The sequence below is a fragment of the Mastigoproctus giganteus genome, chromosome 3 (genome assembly GCF_048544385.1).
Source record: "Mastigoproctus giganteus isolate SK-2022 chromosome 3, ASM4854438v1, whole genome shotgun sequence".
Lineage (NCBI taxonomy): Eukaryota > Metazoa > Arthropoda > Arachnida > Uropygi > Thelyphonidae > Mastigoproctus > Mastigoproctus giganteus.
Window position 1 is genome coordinate 23,021,588 of NC_143577.1, and position 24,883 is coordinate 23,046,470.

Genomic DNA, 24,883 nt, shown 5'->3' on the forward strand with positions numbered 1-24,883 from the left:
CCTGCTAGCAAAATTCCTATATATCATTGACAAGACTCCATGACCTACCCTGGCAGCCTGTCTGCACTGCTCTGCGAACTTCATATTTGACTGCACAGTTACCTCCAGGTTTTTTCACTTTCCACTTCCCTGAGTGTAGTACCACAGAGTTGGTACGTTTCTCTTCAGTTATTGCTACCTATATGCAGTACTTTTTATTTGTCAATGTTAAAACTTCAGGTGCCACTTCTCAGCTCATTTGCCCAACTTATCTAGATCCAGTTGGAATAGCATACTGTCTTTACTGTCATTAACAATCCTGCCAACCTTTGTATCATCTGCAAACTTGGACATTATCTGCAAATTCTTAATGCATGAATAACCACTGCTGATAATCAGATCAAGAGTATTACTCTCTCTGGATGTCTCTCAAACATGTTGCTGTAGAAAACAGTCATCCAATAAATCCACAAAAGTCTTACTAGTTGACTAACCCACAAGTTCCAGTCAATATCTGGAAAGTTAAAATCACCCATTATAAGACATTCTGATTTACTGGCCCACTCTATTTCTCTGCATAATTGCTCCTTATACTCATCAGATTCATAGGCCTATAACATACACTTACTCTCATTTTTCCTTTTCCAGTGCTTTTTCACACCAAACAGACTCAACACTGCATTCTCCACCAACATTAATTGGGTGCACTTCCTTAGATTTTATGTGTTTCTTAATTAACAGCATAACCTCTCCTCTCTTCCTGTTCTGTCTATCCTTTCTGTACACATTGTACTCCCCAAATTCCAATTCTGCACTGATTATATCTGTGTGACACCACATCTCTGATATCCCAACAATATCTGCCTTTGATGTCTTGACTAGCACTTCAAGCTCATCAAATTTATTAACTTTAAAATTAGCATTGGTGTACATGTAAGTATACATGCACCTGTTCCTACTCTTAGTTACCCTAACACAGCCCATGTATTTACTTGTTCCACTATGACTCCCAGCAGTCCTGGAAATTTCCGTTACCTTGCGTTCCAGGCTGCTGCTCATTCTAATAGAAGCAATGCAAGAATCACTTTTGCTTCTGCCTATGGCCACTGTTAACTTTTTAGTCTGTGTATCCCCCCAAGCTAGCAGTTTTCCGACCCACCTAAAACTGCCTCGTTAGCATCAGCAAATATTCTTGCACCCTTTCTATTTAAGTGTACCCCATCCCTATAGAAGCACAGTCCAGGCTGAAAAAAATTGTACCCCTTGAGCCTGGCACAATCTCTCCAGGGCCGAATTGATCGACAAGGCTCTCATCATATGCTCCCTCCCATTGTGTCTGGGCAGAATTGCAGACACTTTCACATTCAACTCTAACTTGCGACTTTTTTTCAATGTTGACCTATACTTGTTGAATAAATCTGCTGTTGTTGCTTGGGTTTTATTGGCACATTAGCGACTAAGGCTATAATGTGCCACAATAAATCTGCAGATCTCTTACTCTTAATGTCATTAGTTCCAACATGTACAACAACAACATCACCTTTTGTGCCCTTAAAAGATGATATCCGCTCTACAATGTCATCAACTTTTGCCCCTGGCAGACATACTCTGGTCCTGTTCCATCGATGTCCCGGTTCTGTTCCACCTATCGGTGGAACAGGACCGGGACATTCTTAAAGGTCCCTGCTATTATATTAGCTTCCATTACCTTCCTAAATATTATTCTCAATACAAATGCTGACCCAAAGAAAAAAAAGCAGAAATTCTGGAATATTTTCACCAACTGTTGGCAATCCAGGTGGTCTTTGTCTAACAAAGGTATATTTACTAAGCCTAGCATTTCAAATACCAGTTCAAATGTTGTACAGAAAGTTTCTTCCCTGGTCTCTGCACATCATACATAATATCAGGACATGAATCACTAAATGCAGAGCCGACCGGGCTAGCCAGGTGGGTAAAGTGCCTGCCTGGCAACCCAAAGGTCACGGGTTCGAATCCCGCCTCGGGCTTGGATCAAAGTACTGCAAAAACCTTGGGAGGTGCATTATGGCCACAGAAGCCGATGCGCCAACAACTACCAAAAAAAAAAAAAAAAAAAAACTAAATGCAAAGCTCCTACAGTTTCATCTCATCTCTACAGATTCTTGTTAATGCAGTGGCATCTAGGACTGGCAGCTCGTGATCTACAGCAACAAGTCGCAACTGTGTCTCTGCATCTCAGATTTAATTCCAAATAAGGAAACATTTAAATCTGTCATACAAAAAAAAAAGGACTGACAGATGATATTCATGTTGCATGAAATTGTGCCCAAAGCTGCTGAAGAAAAATTAATTTTTGAATGCACTCTATGCAAAGTTTTGTATTATGATATGAATGAGCATCTGGACAAAATTTTTACCAAGATTTAAATACTTAATAACAGCCCTAAATACATTTTTCTTTGAAATTTGTGTTTTATATGCCCTTTGTGTAAGTTTGAGCAAGGTGGTATTATTTCTAAGTTATTACAGTGGATAATAGGTAGCTTAAATGGTCAGCAGCTGTGTACATACAGGAGATATAAAATTTCCTATTTAAAAAAATAGAAAAAAAAAAAAAGAACAGCCGTGATTGAAAAACATATCATTAATCTCAAAATTTTGAAAGTTTATAATGCAGCTGGATAGAGGACATTTTCTTTTTCTGTTTATTATACAGTATATGCCTCAAAAATAAAATATTTTGAAAATAGCTTTTTTGTTTTAATTACTCTTTTATTAAAATAAAAGCTATTTTGAAGAGTAATTTTTTACTCTTATATATCTGTGGATAGATTAATATTATTTTCTGCAAAGCCTCCCCCATCCTATTCCAGAAAAACAGTAGTTTAAATAATTAGAAGATTGAGAAGCCAAAAAGGAACAGGAGCAATTATTTCCAAAAATTAAGAGTCATAAAGTTCAAACAAAATTGTAAAAGATTGTTTTATTTGAATGTTTTAAAGCTTTTTAATAGTTAGTTTAAATGGAGATTTGAATTAGATTTAAATGGATGTTTTGAGGTTTGTACATATATATTTTTTTCCATATTATTATTTCAAAGTGCTGAAGGATTCACATGTTTTAAATGATTTCCTAAATAGAATTAATTTTAATAATATATTTCTCTGGTATATAACTGAAATTTGATAAAGAGTTGTTGCACACATTATATATTCTATTTTGACATATGAATCTTAGATTATTGAATCGATTATTTCAATTTAATCATTGAATTCTTTTATTTAATTTCAAATAATATTGCTTCAGAAAGGCACTTATTTATTTGTTTAAGTTCTGTGTTCATCCAACATTTAATCCTAACTTTTGAAAATCATTTTAAGACCTTACATGTAATATTTATGTGAAAGTTGATTATTAAAGAATGTTTTATTTTAATAATATACCACTATTTCAAGAATGCCTGCAAGTTAGGTTGAAGTTTATGAAAATGAAATTAATGAAATAGTTAATAATTACGATTTGGGTAAGCGTTATTTTTAGCAGGCATTATTGAAATCACTGTATATTATATTCCATGTTTGTATGTGCATACAAAATATATGTATGCACATATTCACACACATTTTTTCAGTAAAAGGATTATTATTTTGTTTGTTCTTAAAAATGACTATTATTTTTATTGACTGAATATTTTTGATATTTATTGAAGTCTTTATAGAGCTGCTAATCGTTTTGTGTTATTAGTAATGATATTTGTTTATTTGCACATGTACAAATAGATATGTGTATTTAACAATATTTTAGATTTAGAAATGTAATAAAATAGTAGAGTAGTAGGAGTAGTTAGTAGTTGCAGTAGTTAATAGTAGTAGTATAACAGTAGAGGTAGATGAACAAGTCCATATTTGTACTTGTGTTTATATGTATAAAATAATCCTGTATCCTTGACTATTGTGTAACAATGTCTTCCTCACTTTTCCATTCCTCCTACCCAACCAATCCCTTTGTAATCCTTCTTCTGTTTTCTGTGACTGTATTCCCCCTCTTCTCCTTTCCCCCCTCCTACTTTGTATACTTATGGGCTTTTATTAATATTTATAATGGTTTCAATTTTATGTGAGTCTTTCTTGTTACTTTATATACCTTCTGTCTTTTATTAATGCTGTACTTTAATTCAAATTATCATAATATATAATATCTTTTGTTTTCCTATTTCTGTTCGTGCATCACTTTTACCACCCCGAGGGTTTATCTTTTTGGTTGGGCTTTACAACCTTCTCATTAACACTCAATTTCCCTTCCTGTCTTCATTGGCCCTTATCCTTGGCCCATCCCATTTTCCCAGGTGTTTGGAAATATCGCCTTCAATCCAGACACAGACATGAACCGCCACAACAACTTCCATTCCTTCATTCAATCACTGCTTCTCTTATTTAGGTGAGTCATAAGAGGAGATTTGTTAGTACAGTTTGTCGTAGTTTGGTGCATATCATTTATTTATTTTTTTAACTTTGAATTTTTTTACATTTTATCTAATCTGAGATTTTATTTCAACAATGCTCAAAATCAGATAATTATATTTCTTAAATTGGTTAAAATATTGCACTAAGTGATGAAATATATAGATTATCTTAATTTGAATCAAAAATTTTAATCGCAATGAACTGCAAACAAATTTTTAAAAATTACATCGATATTAGAAAATGGCAGGAACCAAACTTCACGACAAGCTGCACATATGAAGAATCATTCTTCATTCAGTTCTTATCTTTCCATCTTTTTTTTTTTTTATCTTTTTCTTTGTTTATATGTTTTTTTTTTATTTTGTAGTTTAGAAAGTAGAATAGATAGTAGATAAGAATTTTGAGTTGCTAATGCTCTCAACCATATCTTTCATTCATTATTTTTCAGATATCATTATATGTACTATCTTATGCTAATCACTGCAATTACATTTCATATGCCTTGTAACCATTACTACGATTCTTAATTAGTGGTAACATATAGGTTTAAAGACAATTACACTAATCATCTCCCTCTGCGCATCTATCCAGGTTTTTGGTAATATTGCCCTTCGACCAGAACCTGAATCTTCCATAACTCGACATAATAACTTCCGTACCTTCTTTCAAGGACTAATGCTTCTCTTCAGGCAAGTTACAGGCATCAGGAGTATTCTGTGTGTTGCTTAGTGTGAGGGTGCACAACATTTTGCACAGTGTAACTTTTGGCCTGCTGAAATGTTTTAATTTTTCTCTTTTCATAAAAATATATTGAATTTAAATCTTAATACAAGGAGAGATTATCCAGAAGTTACTTATATTTCTCCAGTTTATTGCTTGAGAGTTTATCAAATAAAAATAACTAAAAATAATGCAAATAAAACTAGAATATGACATAGTAACATGATGAGTTACTTTTCAACATATTTATGAAGGTTGCTTAGCACTTATCCAAGCCCAGTGAAAGACTTTATACTTTGGTAACAGATGTTTGTATCATGCAGTATAAACCAGTTTTTGATGGCCGATGGAGCCAACTTAGGATTAAGTGCTGGATGAGGCAAGATTTCTAATTTGCAGTCATTCAGAAGCCATTTTGTGGATGCGATATTGTGGGAACATGCACTGTTGTGCAAAAAACTCAGTTCCTTAGTGTGATTCTTCCGCATCTATCAACTAGCATTGGATTTTAGTAGGTTTAACTTTTAAGCATCCACAGGTAAACAAAAAAAAGTTGTTCCTTACCGCTATACGAAAAGGCCGAATAGCACTGTATTCATTTTGCTACTCATAAAAGCTGGTATTTAGCTTTTGTTGCTCCTATGCTTCTATCTTAAAATGGCCTCTGAGTACTGCCACCTAATGGGGAAACTTTCACAGTTTTCAGAATTAGTTAATTAGAATTAATTTCTTCTCTGTGATAACAAACAGTTTTGGTTTCTCAGTGATGCTCTCTCCTTGTGCGTTAAACAGTTTATTCAGTAATTCATATCAGTATTTTTATATATGCCTGTACTAAGTTCTCAGCACTCTTGTGTGCTTTTAATTGCACTGAGATAAAATGTTTTACATTTGTACCTGATTGCAGTTTTATGATAAATGAACATACTGCACTGTATATTTTTTTTATTAATTTATATTAAAATTTAATAATTTTAACAATACTATAATGAAGTTAAACAATTCATACATTAAATGTTACATTATGAAAAACAACACAATGTAGTTTGTTTATTTATCATACTGTTTATCTCTTCATTCACCATTATGTTTTTCAACTCCTGTGTTTTAAATAACAATTTTAGACAACAGTTTAAGACAATTCAGAATAGTGCAAATTAGTATTAATAGCACCTTCAATACTCTTTATATTACAATATTTTTATAATTATAATTTTTTTTTTGTTTTTTTATGAAAACCCCAAACATGAGAGGTATTAGAACCTATAGTATTTAGTACTGTCCATGGGTTGGAAGTTGAGAAGACAAAAGAAGATATTTGTTGACATTAGACTTGAACTTCAGTAGACAGTAATTTTCAGGAAATTCACCTGAAGGAAGGTTGTTCCAAAAAATGGCGGTTGAATAAATAAACAAGGAAGATAAAAAGTTGGTTCTGTGAGTTTGAAGTTGGATAGTACACGGTTTTTGGTGTCACATGATTGGATTGTTTTGAAAGAGAGAGTGGGAATTATAGAAGCCAATTCAGAAGAACAGTGCACATGAAAGTATCTGTAGTAAAGGCATGCAGCAAAAACAGTACATCTATGAGACAGAGAGTGGAGAAACTCTGTTAGAGATGAGTCATTAATTAACCTAACTGCCCTCCTCTGAATAAATCTAGAAGCCTGAGAGAGAGGTTCTGGGAGCACCGCCCCAGATGTGTTAATAGTATTTCATGGTAGGGTGGATTTGTGATTTGTACAGCGTGAACAGCTGTATGGAAGAAAAGTAATGCTGAGAGCAAAAGAGAAATCCAAGAGAGAGAGAACACCAAGTTTTTTAGATTCAGACAAAGCAATATTTGTCATGTGCTTGTGCCAAGAGAGATTAGAAGTCAGGGTAATCCCCAAAAAAGATATATCATCTTGCCTAGAAATCGGAGTGTCACCAAAGATAAGCATGGGAGCAGAAGAATCCTTTTTGTGAGATATAAGGCAGGACTGATTTTTAGAAGGATTGAAATCAATTAAGTTGTCTTTGCCCCCACTGGAGAATTACCTGGAGATTGGCATTTAAAGAAATGGTAGTGGATATTTGAGAAGTTTAAGCTGATTGAGCAGGGCAAGGTTTCTCAAACTGGAAAGTGGAATGCAATGTGCTATCATCAGCAAACCTATGGATAGGATTTCCGGTCAATGGAAGAAGGTCATTAATATACATGAGGAAAAGAGTGGGGGAAAGAACTGAACCTTGGGGACACCAGCATTAGTGGAGAAGTTAGAAGACAGAGAGCCATTTACCATCACCCTCAATGAGTGATCAGAGAGAAAACTGGATAACCAATTACAAAAAACAGTTGGCAAACCATAAGATGGAAGCTTGTTTAGAAGGCCTTTATGCCAAACATGATCAAAAGCCTTTGAAATGTCAAGAGAAACTGTTTGTGTTTTACCATACTTTCCCTTTGAATTTGTCCATAAATGGGTAACATTAGCCAGAATATCATCAGTGGATCGACACTGACGGAATCCATAATAGCAATTGTTGATCAGATGGAAAGTTTCTAGGTAGTTTAAGAGTTGGCAGTTAATTGATTTCTCTATTACTTTAGAAAGAGTAGAAGTAACTGCAATGGGACAATAATTGGGTGGGAGGGATTTGTCACACTTTTTAGGAACTGGCTGGATATGAGCAAATTTCCAAGCAGAAGGAAAAACATCTTTGGAATAAAAAAGTGAAAAAAGGCGGCAGAGAACAGGAGTAAGTTCAGGAGCATAGGTTTTGAGAACAAGTGGAGAAATACCTTTAGGACCTGGAGCTTTCTTAGCATCAAGATTCGTTAAAATCCTTCTGACATCCTTTTCACAGAAGACCACAGGAGGCATTGAATGGAGTGTGTTGGAAATGGTAGGAGGTGTTTTACCAAGATCATTAATACATTAGTTGGAAAGAAAATTAGATGCTAGCATGGCAGCTTTATCCTTGGCTAACGTGACAATAGAACCATCTGGTTTTGACAGAAGTGGGAGCAGAGATGGGCAAAAGTTGCCACCAATGGCTTTGACAGGAGACCAGAATGCTCGGCTATCATTAGGACAAGAAGCAAGTTTTCTACTCTTAGCCTGTTCAAAATCTAGTTTGGACTGATTAATAACTGCTTTACAATTGTTGCTAGCTTTGGTGTAGGCAGAAAATGAAACAGAAGAATTGGAAACAAGCTATTAAGATATGCAACGTTCTTCTCTTGAACAGCCTTAGCACATTTATTGGAAAACCAAGGTTTAGATAAAGGAAGAGATTTTAAAGTGGTGTGGAATAAAGGATTCCATTCCTACAAGAATAATTTCACTGAGACAATCTGAGCAAACAGAAGTTTTGAAACAGTAATCTAAGGGTAAAAAAAAAAGAAATCTCACAGGTCATCCTATTTTGCATTATTGTAATTCCAAACAACACGAGGTTAGGAATAGCCATGAGATAAAGGCTCCATTGGAGAAGAGACAATCACCAAGTTGTGAGCTGAGGTTCCTAACGGACAGTTAAGAACTTAGAAGGATTGTTTACTTAGAAGGATTGTTTGTGAGAAAAAGATCAAGCATGTTGGCTGTATCATTAGGATTGTCCAGTATTATGGGAAGTAAATGAACAATCTGTCCGAGGTCATTAGTAATTGCAAAAGCCTCGGCATCATGACCAGCTGGGTCTGTTTGACTAGAGAATGGAGGCCAGATGGAGTTGTGAACATTAAACTCACCAAGGAAAATTACCTCACTTTTAGGAAAGTTGGACTGGAGAAAATCAAGTTGTAAACAGAGAAAGTCAAAGAGCTCAAAGTGATTAGTGGAGTTTGGGAGAATGGCAGACAACAGATGAATTTGACACAATGAGGCAGAGATTTAAGCCAGAGACGATCGAAAAGAGTAGATTCCAAATTACCAATTCTCTGACAGATAATATAGGAATGGACAAATGCACAAGTACCACCTTTGAGGCGAAAGGAATCATACAGCAAATAATTTGGACAACTGAGATGAGCAGTAGTTGAATCAACCGATAACTGAAATTCTGTCAGAAAAAGTACATCGGGTTTGGGAGACTGTAAGTGGAAATGAACTTTGAGATTAGAAATGAGACCACGTATATTTGTGTAATGAACTAGGAAGTGTTTGGGAGGTTTAGATCTTTTTGCATATAAGTTTGCTCTATTAGTTTTGACAATTCATGGTGTATTCAATAGTAAGAAAAAGTGTTGGGGTGAGTACATTCTGTATGAAGTAATGAAATTTGTGGATATGGTGTACACAGTAGGAATATACCCAGATCCTTGACATAACGTGGCCTCAAAAATGCTTCCCCCCACCGCATGCACACCACTTGGACTCCCTCCAATCACTATCTGGCAGAGTAGAGGTAGCAGGATTATATACTAGCTGATTTGGGAGTCTCCTAGAGAGTTACCAATAGTTTTGGTCCAGTGTACCAATTAGTGGCCAACCTGCGAACATTTAAGCAACCTGCAACCCATTTAAGAGCTGTATGCTCAAAATGTAAGGAAGTTTGGATCTTGCCATAGTGTTCATTATAACCTCAAAAGACATCAGTCATACTGCATGACGGAAGAGTACTAGAAGAAGGAAGCTAGGAGTTTGAATAAATTTAATACTAGAAGAAGGAAGCTAGGAGTTTGGTAAATAAATTTAATGAATTTGAGGTATTGCTCAAAACATCAAAGGCACATATTGTTGGGATATCAGAGACCTGGTGTCACACAGAAATAAGTAATGCAGAACTGGAATTCGGGGAGTACAATGTCTACAGGAAGAATATGAAGGGAGGAGGGGTTATGCTATTAGTTAAGAAACACTTAAAATCCAAGGAAGTGAAGCCAGTCAACATCGCTGGGCAGTGCAGTGTCGAGTCAGTTTGGTGTGACATAAGCATTGGGAGATCAAAATTGAGAGTAGGAGTGTGTTATAGGCCTAATGACTCTGATGAGTATAATAAGAAACTGTACAGGAAAATAGAGTGGGCCAATAAATCAGTCTTATAATGGGGGATTTTAATTTCCCAGATATTGACTGGAATTTGTGGGTTGTTCACTCACACACTAGCAAGGCTTTTGTGGATTTATTGGATGATTGTTTTCTACAGCAGCAGGTTTGGGAGGCAATTAGAGGGAGTAATACTCTTGATCTGATTATCAGCAGTGATCATTCATGTATTAAGAATCTGCAGATAAAGAAACCACAGTGTGCTGAAGTGGGATTTACTCAAAGAGGTAACTACCATCAGGGGCAAAGGGAAGTGTTTTTGCTTTCGTAAAGGCGACTACAATGGTCTGAGACAGTATTTAAATTCTATACAGTGGGACCAACTGATGATGTTACCAACAGCAAATTCAAAATGGGAAACATTCAAAGAATTTATCTTGGAAGCTACTAGGCTTTACAAACCAACAAAGAAATATTGTTCAAGGTTTAGGCCTAAATGGATGTCAGATGAACTAATAAGACATATCGCAGAGAAGAAAAATGCATGGGATACATAAATTAATGGCTGACATGGAAGCATATGATAGATATAATAGCTGGTCTGTAACCAAGTCACAAAGGAGATTAAGCAGGCAAAGGCAGATTATGAGAAATCTTTGGCAAAGGATGCAAAGAAAAACAGTAAAGCGTTCTTTACCTATGTAAACTCTAGAAGGAAAGGGATGAATCAGATAGGTCCACTTGATATCGATGGGTGAACTGTGGATGATCCTGCTCAGGTGGCTAACAAACTAAATGAGTATTTGGATTTATGTTCACCCATGAGGAGTTATTCAGGGAGGGGAATGCCAGAGGTGAGTAAAACTCTGGCAGTGAGCTAGATGATTTTGTACTAACTGAGAAGAAAGTGAAGGAGAAATTGTTGAAGATAAATATAAAAAAGGCATCTGGGGCGGATAGGATCTATCCGGTTATATTAAAGGAGGCAGCAAAGGAAGTAAGCAAACCCTTAGCCATAATTATCAGAGCTTCTTTGGACTCGGGAGCTATCCATGAACTGGAGATGTGCAAATATGACCCCAATTCACAAAGGAGGATCAAAGGGTGACACAAGTAATTATAGACCTGTTAGTTTAACTTCTGTTCCAGGAAAATTAATGGAGGCACTGGTTAAAGAAGCACTGCAGGATCATCTAGACAAGACTTCAGTTATAGCTCGGACACAGCATGGTTTTGTTAAGGGAAAGTCTTACCTGACCAGTTTGATTGGATACTATGATGTGGTCACAAACGAACTGGATGCAGGAAATAACTTTGATATCATATATTTGGATCTTAGAAAGGCTTTTGGTACTGTTGCACATGGAAGACTGCTGCACAAATTGGAGCAGTGTGGCATTGGAGGTAAAGGGATGGTTGAGTGGGAGAAGACAGAGAGTGGTAATCAATGGACACTGCTCATCGTGGACTAATGTTATTAGTGGAGTCCGTCAAGGTTCAGTGTTGGATCCATTGTTGTTTTCTGTATTTATAAATGATATTGATGATGGTATATCAAGCTCAATGTCCAAGTTTGCAGACAATACGAAGGTTGGCAGGGTTGTTAAGGACACTAATGACTACGCTGCTGCAACAGAATCTAGAAACATTCAGCAGCAGATGGGCTGAGAGGTGGCAAATGAAGTTTAAGATTGACAAATGTAAAGTACTACATATGGGAAGCAGTAACCCCAGAGTAACTTATCAACTCTGTGGTACTACACTGACAGTGGTAGAGAATGAAAAGGACATAGGGGTAATTGTGCAGGCAGATATGAAGTTTTCTGAGTAGTACAAATGGTCTGCAAGAGTAGCTCATGGTGTCTTGTCAATGATATACAGGAATTTTTCTAGCAGGGATAAGGAGGTGATTATCCCCTTGTATAAGGCAATGTTCAGGACACACCTTGAGTACTGCATACAGGTTTGGAGGCCTCATTTTAAGAAGAATGTAGAGCTGTTGGAATGAGCACAGAGAAGGGCAACAAGATTAGTGAATAGAACAAAGGGTTGCCTTATGAAGAAAGGCTTAAGTTTTGCAAATTACAGTGTCTGGAGACTAGGCACCTGCGAGGTGATCTTTTTGAGGTGTATAAAGCCTTGAATGGTTTGAGCATGCTCAATGCTGATGGGATTCTACCTCTTGCTCAGAATAATCACCTGAGAGGGCATAAATTCAAACTGAGGAAAGACAGATGTAGGATAGATGTGCGGAAGTTTGCCTTTAGCCGGCGGGTAGTTGGTTAGTTGAACAGACTTCCATCCTTTGTTGATAGCCTAAATAAATTTAAGGCTGAGCTGGACAGGTATTTGGAACGAACAGAGGGGTGAAATGGGAGTGTTTGTTTTTTTGGCTGATGCTGCATAAGCTTGCTAGAACAACCCTAATGCTAATGGGTTGACCAGTACTTAGCTCTGAATATTAAACATAGGTTTAGGCCTCCAATAAGCAAAGTGGTAGTATTGGACCGGTTGATGATTGTTTGTTTGTTTGTTATTTGGTTTTAAGGAGCATTAGCAACTAAGGCCATATTGCTCCAGGATATGCGGTGGTCATTCCCTGACCTTTCCGCATCCTCCGTATTTGGTGGTGACGGGCTCGAACCCCGGTCTAATCAAGAAGCGTGTGCTACGCACTGCTGCTTCTTCCCACCTGGCTACGGAGGCGCCTCCGGTTGATGAGAATCATCTATCACCTAGTATTGCCTGGTAACACAGAAGGCCGGCATTCCTCCGTGTGGTGTGGGCACCAGGTCTTGACCCCTGCTTACGTTGGTTCTCACCTGGGTGGTCACCCACAGTGTGCTTGTGCATGGGGGTTATATCCAGGATTACTAACAGTCCCACCATCCTGAAGGTGCAAGCAGAGGATTTGGCTGCACAGACTGTCCTGACTTCGCCGAGATTGGGTGCCCTTGACTTGAGTGTCACCCGAATATCAGCTCCATCAGCGTTTTCGACTCCCAGGTAGCAAGCACAGCTTGTCTGGCATATCTGAGAGAATGTCTGCAACAATCTCAAGTTCCATTTGTTGACTATGAACTATGGCAAAAAAAGAGTTCTAAGGAAATTTTTGACACGTTGAAAAAATTTATTAAAGTTTTTAAACATGTAAAACTTTATAAACATGCCAGTCTAGAGGGTACTTAGCCTCTTAGCAGTAATGTGAAATTGCATGCAAGATATTTCCAACTTTTAGCACATTTTCAATCTATCAAGTAGAGGCATCTTAAATAGAGAAACTGTAGCAAAAAAATTACCTTGAAAAGCACTATGAATAATAATAATAATACTCCAGAAGGAATACAATTGTTTTAGTTACAGGGAAACCAAAACAAAACAGTAAAAAATAAGGTGTATTCAAATGATCCTAATATATAACTACCAGTAGGTTAACCAGGAATGTCCACACCACAGAAAGTGAAAAGATAATCAACTTAAAGTTGTCTAGACTACTTTAAACCGATTACCTTTTAATTGAATATTTTAAAATTATGATTAAATCCATAATCATGATTTCAAATGGGGGGTGTAAGGATACCTTGAAATCTCTGGGTGTATTGAAAGAAGAAAAAGGTTAAAAACTACTGAGCTATGGGATAAACAAAGTACTCAATAAATTAAATTATTAATACCCCAGAGCATCATCAAATTTGTTCTAAATATTATATATATGGTATTATATTATATTCATGTGTGTTTGTAATAATGATCAGTTCTCCATCTGACAGAAACTAATATTCATTTTGACTGGTATTTTATTATTATTTGCAGCATACTTGACAATGTACAATAATTAAAATAGTAAAGTTCTTAATTTGAATCATAATTCTTTATGCAATATTCTATGGAACAGTGAAAACTCCTGATTTTTGTAAGGATGATCCATGCATTTTTTTTTTTTTTGGCTGATCTTGTATAAGCTTATACAGCATCATTTTCCACTACTAATACTAAAATTAATTATATATTATGCCTCTAAATTAGACCTAATAATATATAAAAAAGGAAAGAGATGCATTCTAGACTACTGGGTCCCTTTGCACAAAGTAAGTTCAAAACTAACTTTATATTGCTATTATAAATAAATCAAAATGAAGATGATTTGAGTATTTATAGTTTTTTTTTTTTTTTACAAAAATACTGTACTAGTATAATATTATTTTTGAAGTACTTAAAATCACCATTTTCTATAGCACAGAGGTCTGAGTCTGTCTCTTTGATTGTGTAAAATTCAAAAAAATTTTCTCATCCTTAGAAATGTACATATAAGTTGCCAAATTTTTCCAGTACATTCTGTCTTGTCACATGGAAAACTTGTGATAAAGTATATTTGTTAGCTTTAGAAAATGCAGCAGCTGGATCCTGATCTCCACTTTCAGCTTTACCTATGAGCCTTTGCAAAAGTTTTAATGCTGATGCATTTAGTTAAACTAACTTTTGCTTTCTGTGAAGTCCTCTGCATTTCGAAATTCACCATTTTCTCCATGCTCTTTCTTCTGATGACCTTAAACCTTCTCTTTTGTTTAATGTTAGTAACAACTCCAGTATATTTTAGCAAGGTTTCTTTTTTTTTTTAATTTTAATTGGGTTTCTGGTGTATTTGGACATTTATGCAATAACTGGGGATTTTCTTTTGACCAAATCTCTTGTCACATCCCTGTTTACTTTGCCAGCAAATAGTTGTTAGCAGCTGGCAGTATTCCCCTTATGTTATACACAGAGAAGAAGCACCACAATCCTCATGTATGTGAGAGAATGTTTTGGAAATGATGAAGGGAGTAGGTTATCCAATAATCATGTTGAGATGAGCTGACATTGCATAAATTGGGCAATGGGGCATAAAATATAAATTATTCTTCAGTCTCATATAACTCAAAGGTTTACATGATACGACAAGGCAAGAAAACAAGACAATAGAAGCTTCTGTTGTCTTGTTTTTTATTTAGTAAATTGTAATTTATGATATTTCAAATTTTGATATGAAATATTGATTTGTATATTTATTGAATTAGTAGTTATGTAAAATATTAAAACAGTTCAGCAGGCCACTTTTTTTTTTTGTTTTTTTGCTAGAAAACATGCACACACACAAGCACACACATTAAAAATATTAATAATGCCCTTCATTAATTATCACATGCATGGCATTTGCTGAACATACATCCAGTGTATTTAAAGAACTTTATTCGTTCCGAACTGTGTAACTTGTGTCACTGTGTGCATGCACAGTTTTTGTGGATTATGGCTTGGTATATTTCAAGTTCATTGTCCAGCAGCTGATGTTGGCTCCTATACCAGGCAGTGTTGTGTGCATGTTTTTTTTTTTTTTTTTTTTTTTTTTTTTGAGTAACGTGACTGTTTCTTGCACTTCTTGCTGATTGTTAATAATTATGGTAACTCTATATATACATATCCTCTGGTATACCGTGTAACATGTATCATTAAAAATGTGAATTTTCTTTCCATTAAGTTTTTATTAACTTTCAGAAACTCTCTTAATCAGTATTATAAAAAATATTAATTTTTAAGCTAACCCATGACAAGAAAAACAAAATTAAGTATCTTCACATTGTATAGACCTGCAGAAGTAGTATTTTCACATTATAATATAAAGCCACATGAACAGTGCTTCACATAATGAAAATTAAAGCTTCACATAATTAAAGCCACATTGAGTAGTACTGTTACATTATTAAATCCACATAATTGGCACTTCACATTATTATATTAAGCTACACAAGAAAAACTCATAATGGTATTACTGGCAATTGATATCATTATCAATTTAATTGGATTAATATATGATATTAATATGGCATTAATATATGATATCAAGTTTCTGTGGGAACTGCCAGTGTTGATTAGAACTGCATTTTTTTATAGCCAGATATCCAGCCAAAATAGACCATACTAACTAGAAAATTCCTAATCAAACACAGGTGGGAATTCAATGTGTAATAATACCATTTCTGCTATCCATAACCCACAACTGGTGTTGATGAAGCTAGTAAATCCATGGAACTAAAAACACTAGTGCTATTGGGCTATAAATTTTGCTGTCTCTAGGAACTTTAAATTTAAAATAAGAAATTTGAATAATTTTAATTTTAAAAATGAAAACAATTTTTTCAAAAATAAATATTCAAACATGTATTTTTTTCGATTGAATCATGTCCATCTCTAAACATTTTCAATCGCCTGTGAGGTGTGCTATGTGGAAGCATAAATTCACTGTAAGCCTCTTTTAACTTTTCATATGCTTCAGCTGACATTTTCTTGAAACAGAAAAAAATTTGTGAGCAGCATACTGTTCCTTACGTGTCATGTTCATTGTTACTTAGGCGAAACTGAATAGGCATAAACTTGACTGACTGCCAAGGGTTACATTGTGTGCACAAGTCACCTGTGCATTTGCTATGTGATGCACTAAGTTTGGTCTTAAATTCTGCAGCTTAGCTAGAAATAACAAGCAGTATGGTTTTTCATGAAAAATTATAATCATTCATTATTGAATAGCCCTCATAAAAAAAAAATTTTTTTTTCATATTTAAATGATTCTAAAGTGACACAAGTTGAAATGGGAGAAAAATATTACTGCGGGAGTTGCAGTGACTTAAAAATAATGAAATTTATTCTTATCTTCATTTTATACCAAGTAATGAACCAGAAAATCAATTTATGCTTCACTTGTAGATAGTAGATATAAATTCATATTCCTAAAAAAAACATTTCTTGAAAAATTATAGTTTTTGATTTGTGTCACTTTTCTTGGGCTGCAGTATGTTCAATAAAATCTATTACAGTATTATTGTTAATCAAAGAAAGAACTTATAATTGAATCTTGGTAGGCTGGTGTTAGAAAGCAGGTACATTCAAAATATCGGTGATGTATGCCTTATTGTTGTACAAGACAAAGCAGTACCTTTAGATTTATTTATTTTTTGAAAGAGGGAGAAAGAAACGATATTTTTATTTTTTATTTGTGCTCATTTTTACAAACAAATATAATAATATAATATATTATTATATTTGTCCATAAACAGATAAATAATATATTATACAAATTATATTTATTTTATTTTTTATTTGTAGCTCATGTCTATAAAGAAATTATGACATTGGAATTTAAATATATTAAAATACATTAATATTAAAGGTGTGTACAAATACTGCAATACCAGTCAGTACAGTATAATGAGAAAAATTATAGACATGAAATAACACTAGTTAAAGCATAATGAACAATATGAATTTTAAGGAGAAAGAGATATCTACTCTTTCTCTGCAAAAATATGCAGTCAGGTTACAAATTAAATAGTAAAGCAAAACAAAAGTCAGTGCAAAAGATATGCATCAAAAAATTGGAAATATAGACATTTTGAAAATGTTATGGAGACAAAGCCTTTAAACATAGTCACAGCATTTTCTGTATTATACTGTCAGACAAAACAAATGCAGTGATAGGTTACAGTACCTGTGTAGGTCAGTAGAACAAAAAATGGAAACAAAGTTAAGATATATGAGTCTATTTTTAATACATTCCTATGAATACTTCAGACATACTGGCTATTACACCATAAAATAAAATATAATTTCATTTCTGTTTTATTTTATTTTATATGAAAATTTTAAAAGAAATTTAATATAAATATAATTAAAAGGGCTCAAAAAGTTTCTGAGGCCTTTTTTAATTATACGTTTAATCAAACTGACTGAGAATGACAATATATGAGCGAGTAAATTAAATTAATTGAACTGCTGATTTGATATAACAAATGAAACATTTCACAAAATAATTGAAAATGTTATTAAAAAAAGATAAATTTACTATGGTGCATTTAAATTTGTTGAATCTAATGATGATTAATAAATTGATGAATCTATATTAACAAAAAAAAAAAAAATGAGTAGTTGAATGCAGGTTCAAAACAAAGGTTAGTAGATCACCCTACTCATTGGGAAGGGGCAATGACAGATTACCTGAAGAAATGAAGAATGTTTCTGTCCATAGATAGATCCATGTCCAAATATCAATGTCATCCCTGTCTTTTAATTTTTAGGTAAGCATGTTCAATTATAGAAAAAAAAATAGCGCATAATATACTGAGTAGTACAGAAACATAGAAATTTAAAATTAATGAACTACAGTTAATCTCCTAATTTAAGAAATGCCAAACGTCAATTCTTAAATAAAACGGTTGTAAATCCAGAGCACTTTTCCCCATTTTATATATATATATATAGAATGGATATATAACAATTGGAACAAGGCATGTCAAAAATACATTTGTTTTTTAATTTTAAACTGTATATACCGTAGTATTTGTACATCATTTATAACAAGTGAAGTGAAATATTATGTTATGTAATGATAGATGAGGCATTGCAACTTTTAATTATGTTTTGTTTCGAAATTCATAATATAAGTATGGTATTTATTTTATTTATTTATTTTAAACATTTCTTTTATGAAATTCCCCATAATAGTGATGTACTGTGCTGTACAATAAATATTATGAAAAACATGCATTTTCTATGATAAGTAAACAAGAAAATACTGAATTATAAGCATTAATTTTTCCAATAACTGTAGTGGGTTCTCTATGTTTCGTGTAATAGTGTATAAAAACAGAGCACCCAGTGCCTTTCATGTTTAATAGGGTTGATCATCATTAAATAATATGATTAATCAAAAGTTGTTTAAAGGGGCAGTTAAAAATTAACTGATCAAATGATTGTTAATTTTTCTATAAATTAATTTCTACCCATAATTTAATTATGTATACTACCACTGCACTTATGTACTTAATGGAAAAAATTAGTGTAAGTTCCAAAAATATTTGCAAGCAAAGACTGTACTGGATTCTGAAACAATTGCGAAAATCACAAGAAAATTTTTAGAAATTTCTCACTTTCAAGTGACAGTGATCATGTTATGCTTCATGACATAGCTATATAAATAGTTGCTGCTGCAGAAATTACCACAATAATACTATCATTGGAAAATCAATTTCTTGTGATAACCATGTTGGAGTTGCTACTTTTTTTAAAAACTTGTAAAAGTTAAGTTTAAGTAGCTTGTTATGCCAGTCTACCAAGTCAAAAGTACAAAATATTGCTCAATTGTAAATAGTGCAAAAAAATATTTACAGTGTCAGTTAGCAGACCTGGCTGACATCATAAAAGAACTCTCACTTGTCAATGATCATTGTTGAATATGTAGCCAAACAATAATAAACAGCTAGTGACTGCCAGCTGGCGCAAGAAAGGTAACAAGCAATCAACAAAAGTGCCATACCATCAATAGTTGTCAGCTTACCACAATGGATATGAAAAGCTACACACAGAAAAAGAAGCTTCAGGGAAAGTCAAAAAGTGTCCATCAAGGCCAATTAAACATAAAGATTGAGATGTTGAATAGTAGTCTCAAGTAATTTGGAGTGATGATTTGCATTTTGAAATTAATTAATTTAAACAAACAAAATGTTTGCACACCACAAATCATAGAAGCACTTTCACAAACAAGGAAAATTGTTTGTGTAGTTTTAGAAGCTACATCCCAGGTTGCAAGGCCAAATTGGTGTGTGTGTGTGAAGGGGTATGTGTTATGGAAGATGATCTGAATTCATTTGAGTCTACAATAGCTGTCTAAATAGCAATAACTACATTGTGCCTCCGTAGCCAGGTGGGCAGGAGCAGCAGTGCGTAGCACACGCTTCTTGATTAGACCGGGGTTCGAGCCCGTCACCACCAAATACGGAGGATGCGGAAAGGTCAAGGAATGACCACCGCATATCCCGGAGCAATATGGCCTTAGTTGCTAATGCTCCTAAAAACCAACCAAAACAAACAAACAAACAAACACGCTTCTTGATTAGACCGGGGTGCGAGCCCATGACCACCAAATACGGAGGATGTGGAAAGGTCAGGGAATGACCACCGCATATCCCCGGAGCAATATGGCCTTAGTTGCTGATGCTCCTAAAAACCAAATAACAACATAACTACATTGACATCATTAAAATGCTCTACCATCCTTCATTGATGCAAAACAAAATAAAAAAGTGTGTAGGGAAATAGCATATTTATTTTGAGAAGCCCAGCAATTAGTTTCAGTAAGGCAATGCAACTGGAGTGATTGACTGCATCGCCAAACCTCAACCCAATAGAAAATATTTGGTCAACTATCAATCTCAAGCACTTGAAATCATCAGTTGATTGGTTTTTTTTTTAAGTTGCAATTTGTTTGAGAATCAATAAATAAATATCCGTTTATTCACACATGAATGATTTTAATGGATATCCAGCCATACATACCTTGGAAAACAGAGACCAAAAGAGTATGTGCAGTGGGATACAGAGCATATAGTACAATACAGTACTTGCATCATTCATACATACCTACATACAATGTATACATAACTATATAAGATCCATAACATGATCCAAATATAAATATCACAGTAAGCATGTTTGCTGTCGCATATATTTCCAAGGTCCTTTCTGCGTGCCCAGGGGCACTTCTGTGGGATGCTGGAAAAGCAGGTACTGCCTTTTGTGAAGAATCATCACTCCAAGTAACACCAACATCTGTTGTTTGTAGCATTCTCACATCAGATATTTGAATTCAGCATCGCTTGAATAGAATTCTATTTCAGTATCAGATGACATATCATAAAAAGCTGATTCAATGTTATTAGCTTCAGCATACTGTCCATCCCTGTTCCTTTTCAGTCCTGATGTCCTAGGCTGTGGATCCATTATAAGAACTGTTTAGGATAAAAAATTATAGGAAAACACTTTTTACACTGAATTTTATCAGTAAACACATACTAAGGATGATGTTTTGTTTTTCACAAACTTAAATAAATAATTAAAATTCAGCAAACATAATCTTCAAAAAATTTTTCCTTTTCTTCTTGTGGAAAATATTAACCTAGATAAAATAACTTTAGCATAAGCAAAAAAACACTAAACTAGATAAAATGACTTCACCATAAGCAAAGAACACACAAAATTGATGCTTAGCATCAAATGCACTATCTCCAGATAGTTCAATTGATTGCTAAGCAAAATCCCAACCATAATGTAAATAGCCCATGGTTCAGTCAGTGTCCTGCTATTGAATAGTTGTCCATTTCAGTGACTTTCCTTTTACAAATGTAAAGTTGCATCAAGGCACAAAAACTGTGGTTCATTTTAATGCAAGTTTGCATTCCAGCAGCAAATGTGCTAAGGGGAATGTACATACAAACATTAATACCAGTGATATGCTATCTGGGCATTAATACACAGTGCAATATGTTTAAAAAAAAAACACATTATTCCAGTGTAAGAATTTGTGAAGGATTTCAGCTCTGTACTTCTTGTCATTCATAAATAGTGAATGATAAATATTAAGTGAATTAATGAGGTCCAGGGATGATCTTGAAAAAAAAAAAAAAAAATCTATTGAGAGTTTTAATCCTGTTGTCCACTAATACCAGAGAGGATTTGGATCAGGTATTCTGAGAGTGAATATACAAGCCAGTTCTGTTCTAAACAGAAGGCAAGAGCCAATGCTGGTTATATAGTTTATTGAAGGATGATAAAGATTTAAGATTAATAAGAACTTTAAGGTTAGAAAAAAATACATTAGCATTAGCATTAGTAGAGGCATATGATGCAAGAAAGCAAGCTTACTCAGCATCAGCCAAAAAAAAAAAAAGAAAAAAAAACACACCACTCCCATTTCACCCCTCCGTTCGTTCGAAATACCTGTCCAGTTGAGCTTTAAATTTGTTTAGGCTATCAACTTCAACAACAAGTGATGGAAGTCGGTTCCACCAACCAACCACCCGCTGGCCAAAGGCAAATTTCCACACATCTATCCGACATCCGTCCTTCCTCAATTTGAATTTATGCCCTCTGAGGTGATTATTCTGAGCAAGATGAAGAATCCCATTGGCATTGAGCATGCTCAAACCATTCAAAGCCTTATACACCTCTATCAGATAACCTCGCTGGTGCCTAGTCTCCAGACTCTGTAATTTGCAATACTTAAGCCTTTCTTCGTAAGAGCAACCCTTTGTTCCATTCACTAATCTTGTTGCCCTTCTCTGTACCCGTTCCAGCAGCTCTACATCCTTCTTGAAATGAGGCCTCCAGACCTGTATACAGTACTCAAGAGGGGGCCCCGAGTGCCAAGCGAGTGACTATAGCGATTTCTAAGTGATATTAAAGCGATTTTCTCAAAGGGCGGCTGATAATTATAGTAGTATCCTTCGTTTCTCACAGTTATTTAATTCTGCTGTTCTAAAGTAAAGAATTTAGCGTACCTAACAGAAAGGAAAGACACCTTTCTTCTTGTACATAGGATTACTTATTAACGCACTAACTACTAACCTTCCTTTATCGCTTGGTCACTGGTGGCACCGCTCCTGCCTCCACGTGGCGGGGCTGGAAATCTGGGAGAAGAAAGTCACCCTCCCAGGGCAAAAAGGAGCAAACATGGACAAAATTAAACAGTCCACTTATGGATCTTTTGATCCAGACCTAGATAGACATGATCGAGATCATGATGACACAACATCTTATGCTAAACGGCAAAAAAAAGAAGGAACGGATAATACCGTACCTCTCTTTTTAATTCTACACTCCTCCACAGACCAACCATTGAGTAAGCTTTCCCCATTTTTGATACAAAAATGTCTTGAAAATGTGGCTGGCCCTCCAAAAATGGTTAGGCGACTGAGATCCGGAGATTTATTAATTGAAATGACCGAACGTAGACACGCTGAGAGACTGTTAAAAGTATCTACCTTTGGTGGAATTCCCACGAAGGTTACCCCACATGCCACCTTAAACTCCTCTAAAGGGGTAATATCAGAGTGGGATCTTTTACACGTATCAGAGGATGAGCTTGTCCAGGAACTACAAGATCAAAATGTGACACACGCAAAAAGAATCGTCATCAAAAAAGATGGAGAGTCTGTCCCTACTCGGACAGTGATACTCACATTTAAAACACCGAACCTGCCTACCACTATAAAAGCTGGCTACCTTAGGTGTCAGGTAAGACCTTACATCCCGAACCCAGTCCGGTGCTTTAAGTGCCAAAAATTTGGCCATTCACAAACTGTATGCAGGGGAGTTTCTGTCTGCCCAAATTGCGGGTCCTCAGATCACAATCAGAGTGAGTGTTCTGCTGCAAAAATGACGTGCGCGAACTGCAAAGGTGACCACCCGGCATATTCCAAAATTTGCGAAAAATGGAAAACTGAAAAAAAAATAGTACGATACAAGATCGAAAACAAAGTCAGCTACCAAGAAGCAAGAAAACTAGTTTCACCTATTATAAACAAAAATAGTACCTATGCTAATGTAGTAAAAAAATTCCAAACAGTCTCCACTCAAACAGATGTCACAGTTCCCATTACAAAGTCAATTTCTGATTGGGCTAGAACTGTCCTCTCTGAGCAACAACCAAGTGTGCATAAACAACAACCCAAACTCTCAGACCAGGCAAATAACACTCCACTGACAATACCAGCTGCATCTCCTCCTCAGATATGTGCTAATACATCCGATATTACAAACCCAAAATCAAAGAAAAATACCCAGGACATAATCATGGATACAGATGGGACAACTATACACGAAGAACCAATTTTAGAAATCTACGCTGAAGAAGAAATGGATACTGGTCGACCAGTTTTCAAAAAAGACAAATCAAAATTGGAACGAAATAAGCCAGTCACCTTCAAAAAGCAGTCAGATACAGCTCCATCAACTAAACATAAATAATGGCCTGTGTATTACAATGGAACTGCAGAGGTTTTCGTTGCAACACAGATGACATCAATGCTTTAATTAACCGGTATTCTCCAATTGCTCTTTGTCTTCAGGAAACTTACCTAACCTTACAAATTTCTCCTTCGATAAAGAATTATTGCCTTTATCGAAGAGATCGTAATAGAACAAATGCTGCCCATGGTGGTGTAGCAATCCTAATAAATTCAAATATCCCAACTAAACATATTCCACTTCAAACTGAAATAGAAGCTGTCGCTGTTCATATAACTCACTGTATTTCAATGACAATTGTCTCAGTTTACCTACCACCAAACCATACTTACTCCTTAAAAGACCTTGAAGATCTCTTCATACAGATACCTCCACCTCTCTGTATATTAGGAGATTTTAACGGGCACCACCCCTTATGGGGCGATCCTAAACTAGATAGACGGGGTCGACTAATTGAAAGCTTTCTAGAGTCACAAAATCTTACCATACTCAATACTGGTGCACACACTCACATACAACTCCCAACTGGACACACCTCAGCAATAGATCTCTCAATTTGTTCTCCAGTCCTGGTCCCAAGCATAGAGTGGCATGTTTCAAATGATCCTATGGGCAGTGATCACTTTCCAATCATATGCAATTTTTTAATATCAAAGACTCCTTCAAACAAACCCCGCAGGAAATGGAAATTTGTTCGGGCAGACTGGGCAAAATTTCGTATATCAATCTCTCTTGATGAGGAAAAAATCCAGCTCCAGAATATTGATAATGTGACAGACTACATCACGTCACATATTCTAAAAGTGGCCAAGGAGACAATACCATTATCAAATCCCCCTGGTCGCAAGCATTACAATTACTGGTGGAATGAGGAATGTACAAAAGCAAAGAAAGCAAAAATTAAAGCCTGGAATTTATTTCGGCGATGTCCAACCACAA

At 35.1% G+C, this 24,883-nt stretch overlaps 1 protein-coding gene across 1 annotated transcript in view; it reads left to right on the forward strand.

Annotated features, from left to right (window-relative positions):
- The window catches only part of LOC150087800 (voltage-dependent calcium channel type A subunit alpha-1-like), a 1,442,149-nt gene that overhangs the window by 908,319 nt on the left and 508,947 nt on the right, over positions 1-24,883 (forward strand). The window contains exon 29 of the mRNA XM_090369204.1: positions 4,307-4,398. Coding sequence (XP_090225330.1) covers positions 4,307-4,398 — 92 coding nt within the window. The remainder of the gene's footprint in view (positions 1-4,306; positions 4,399-24,883) is intronic.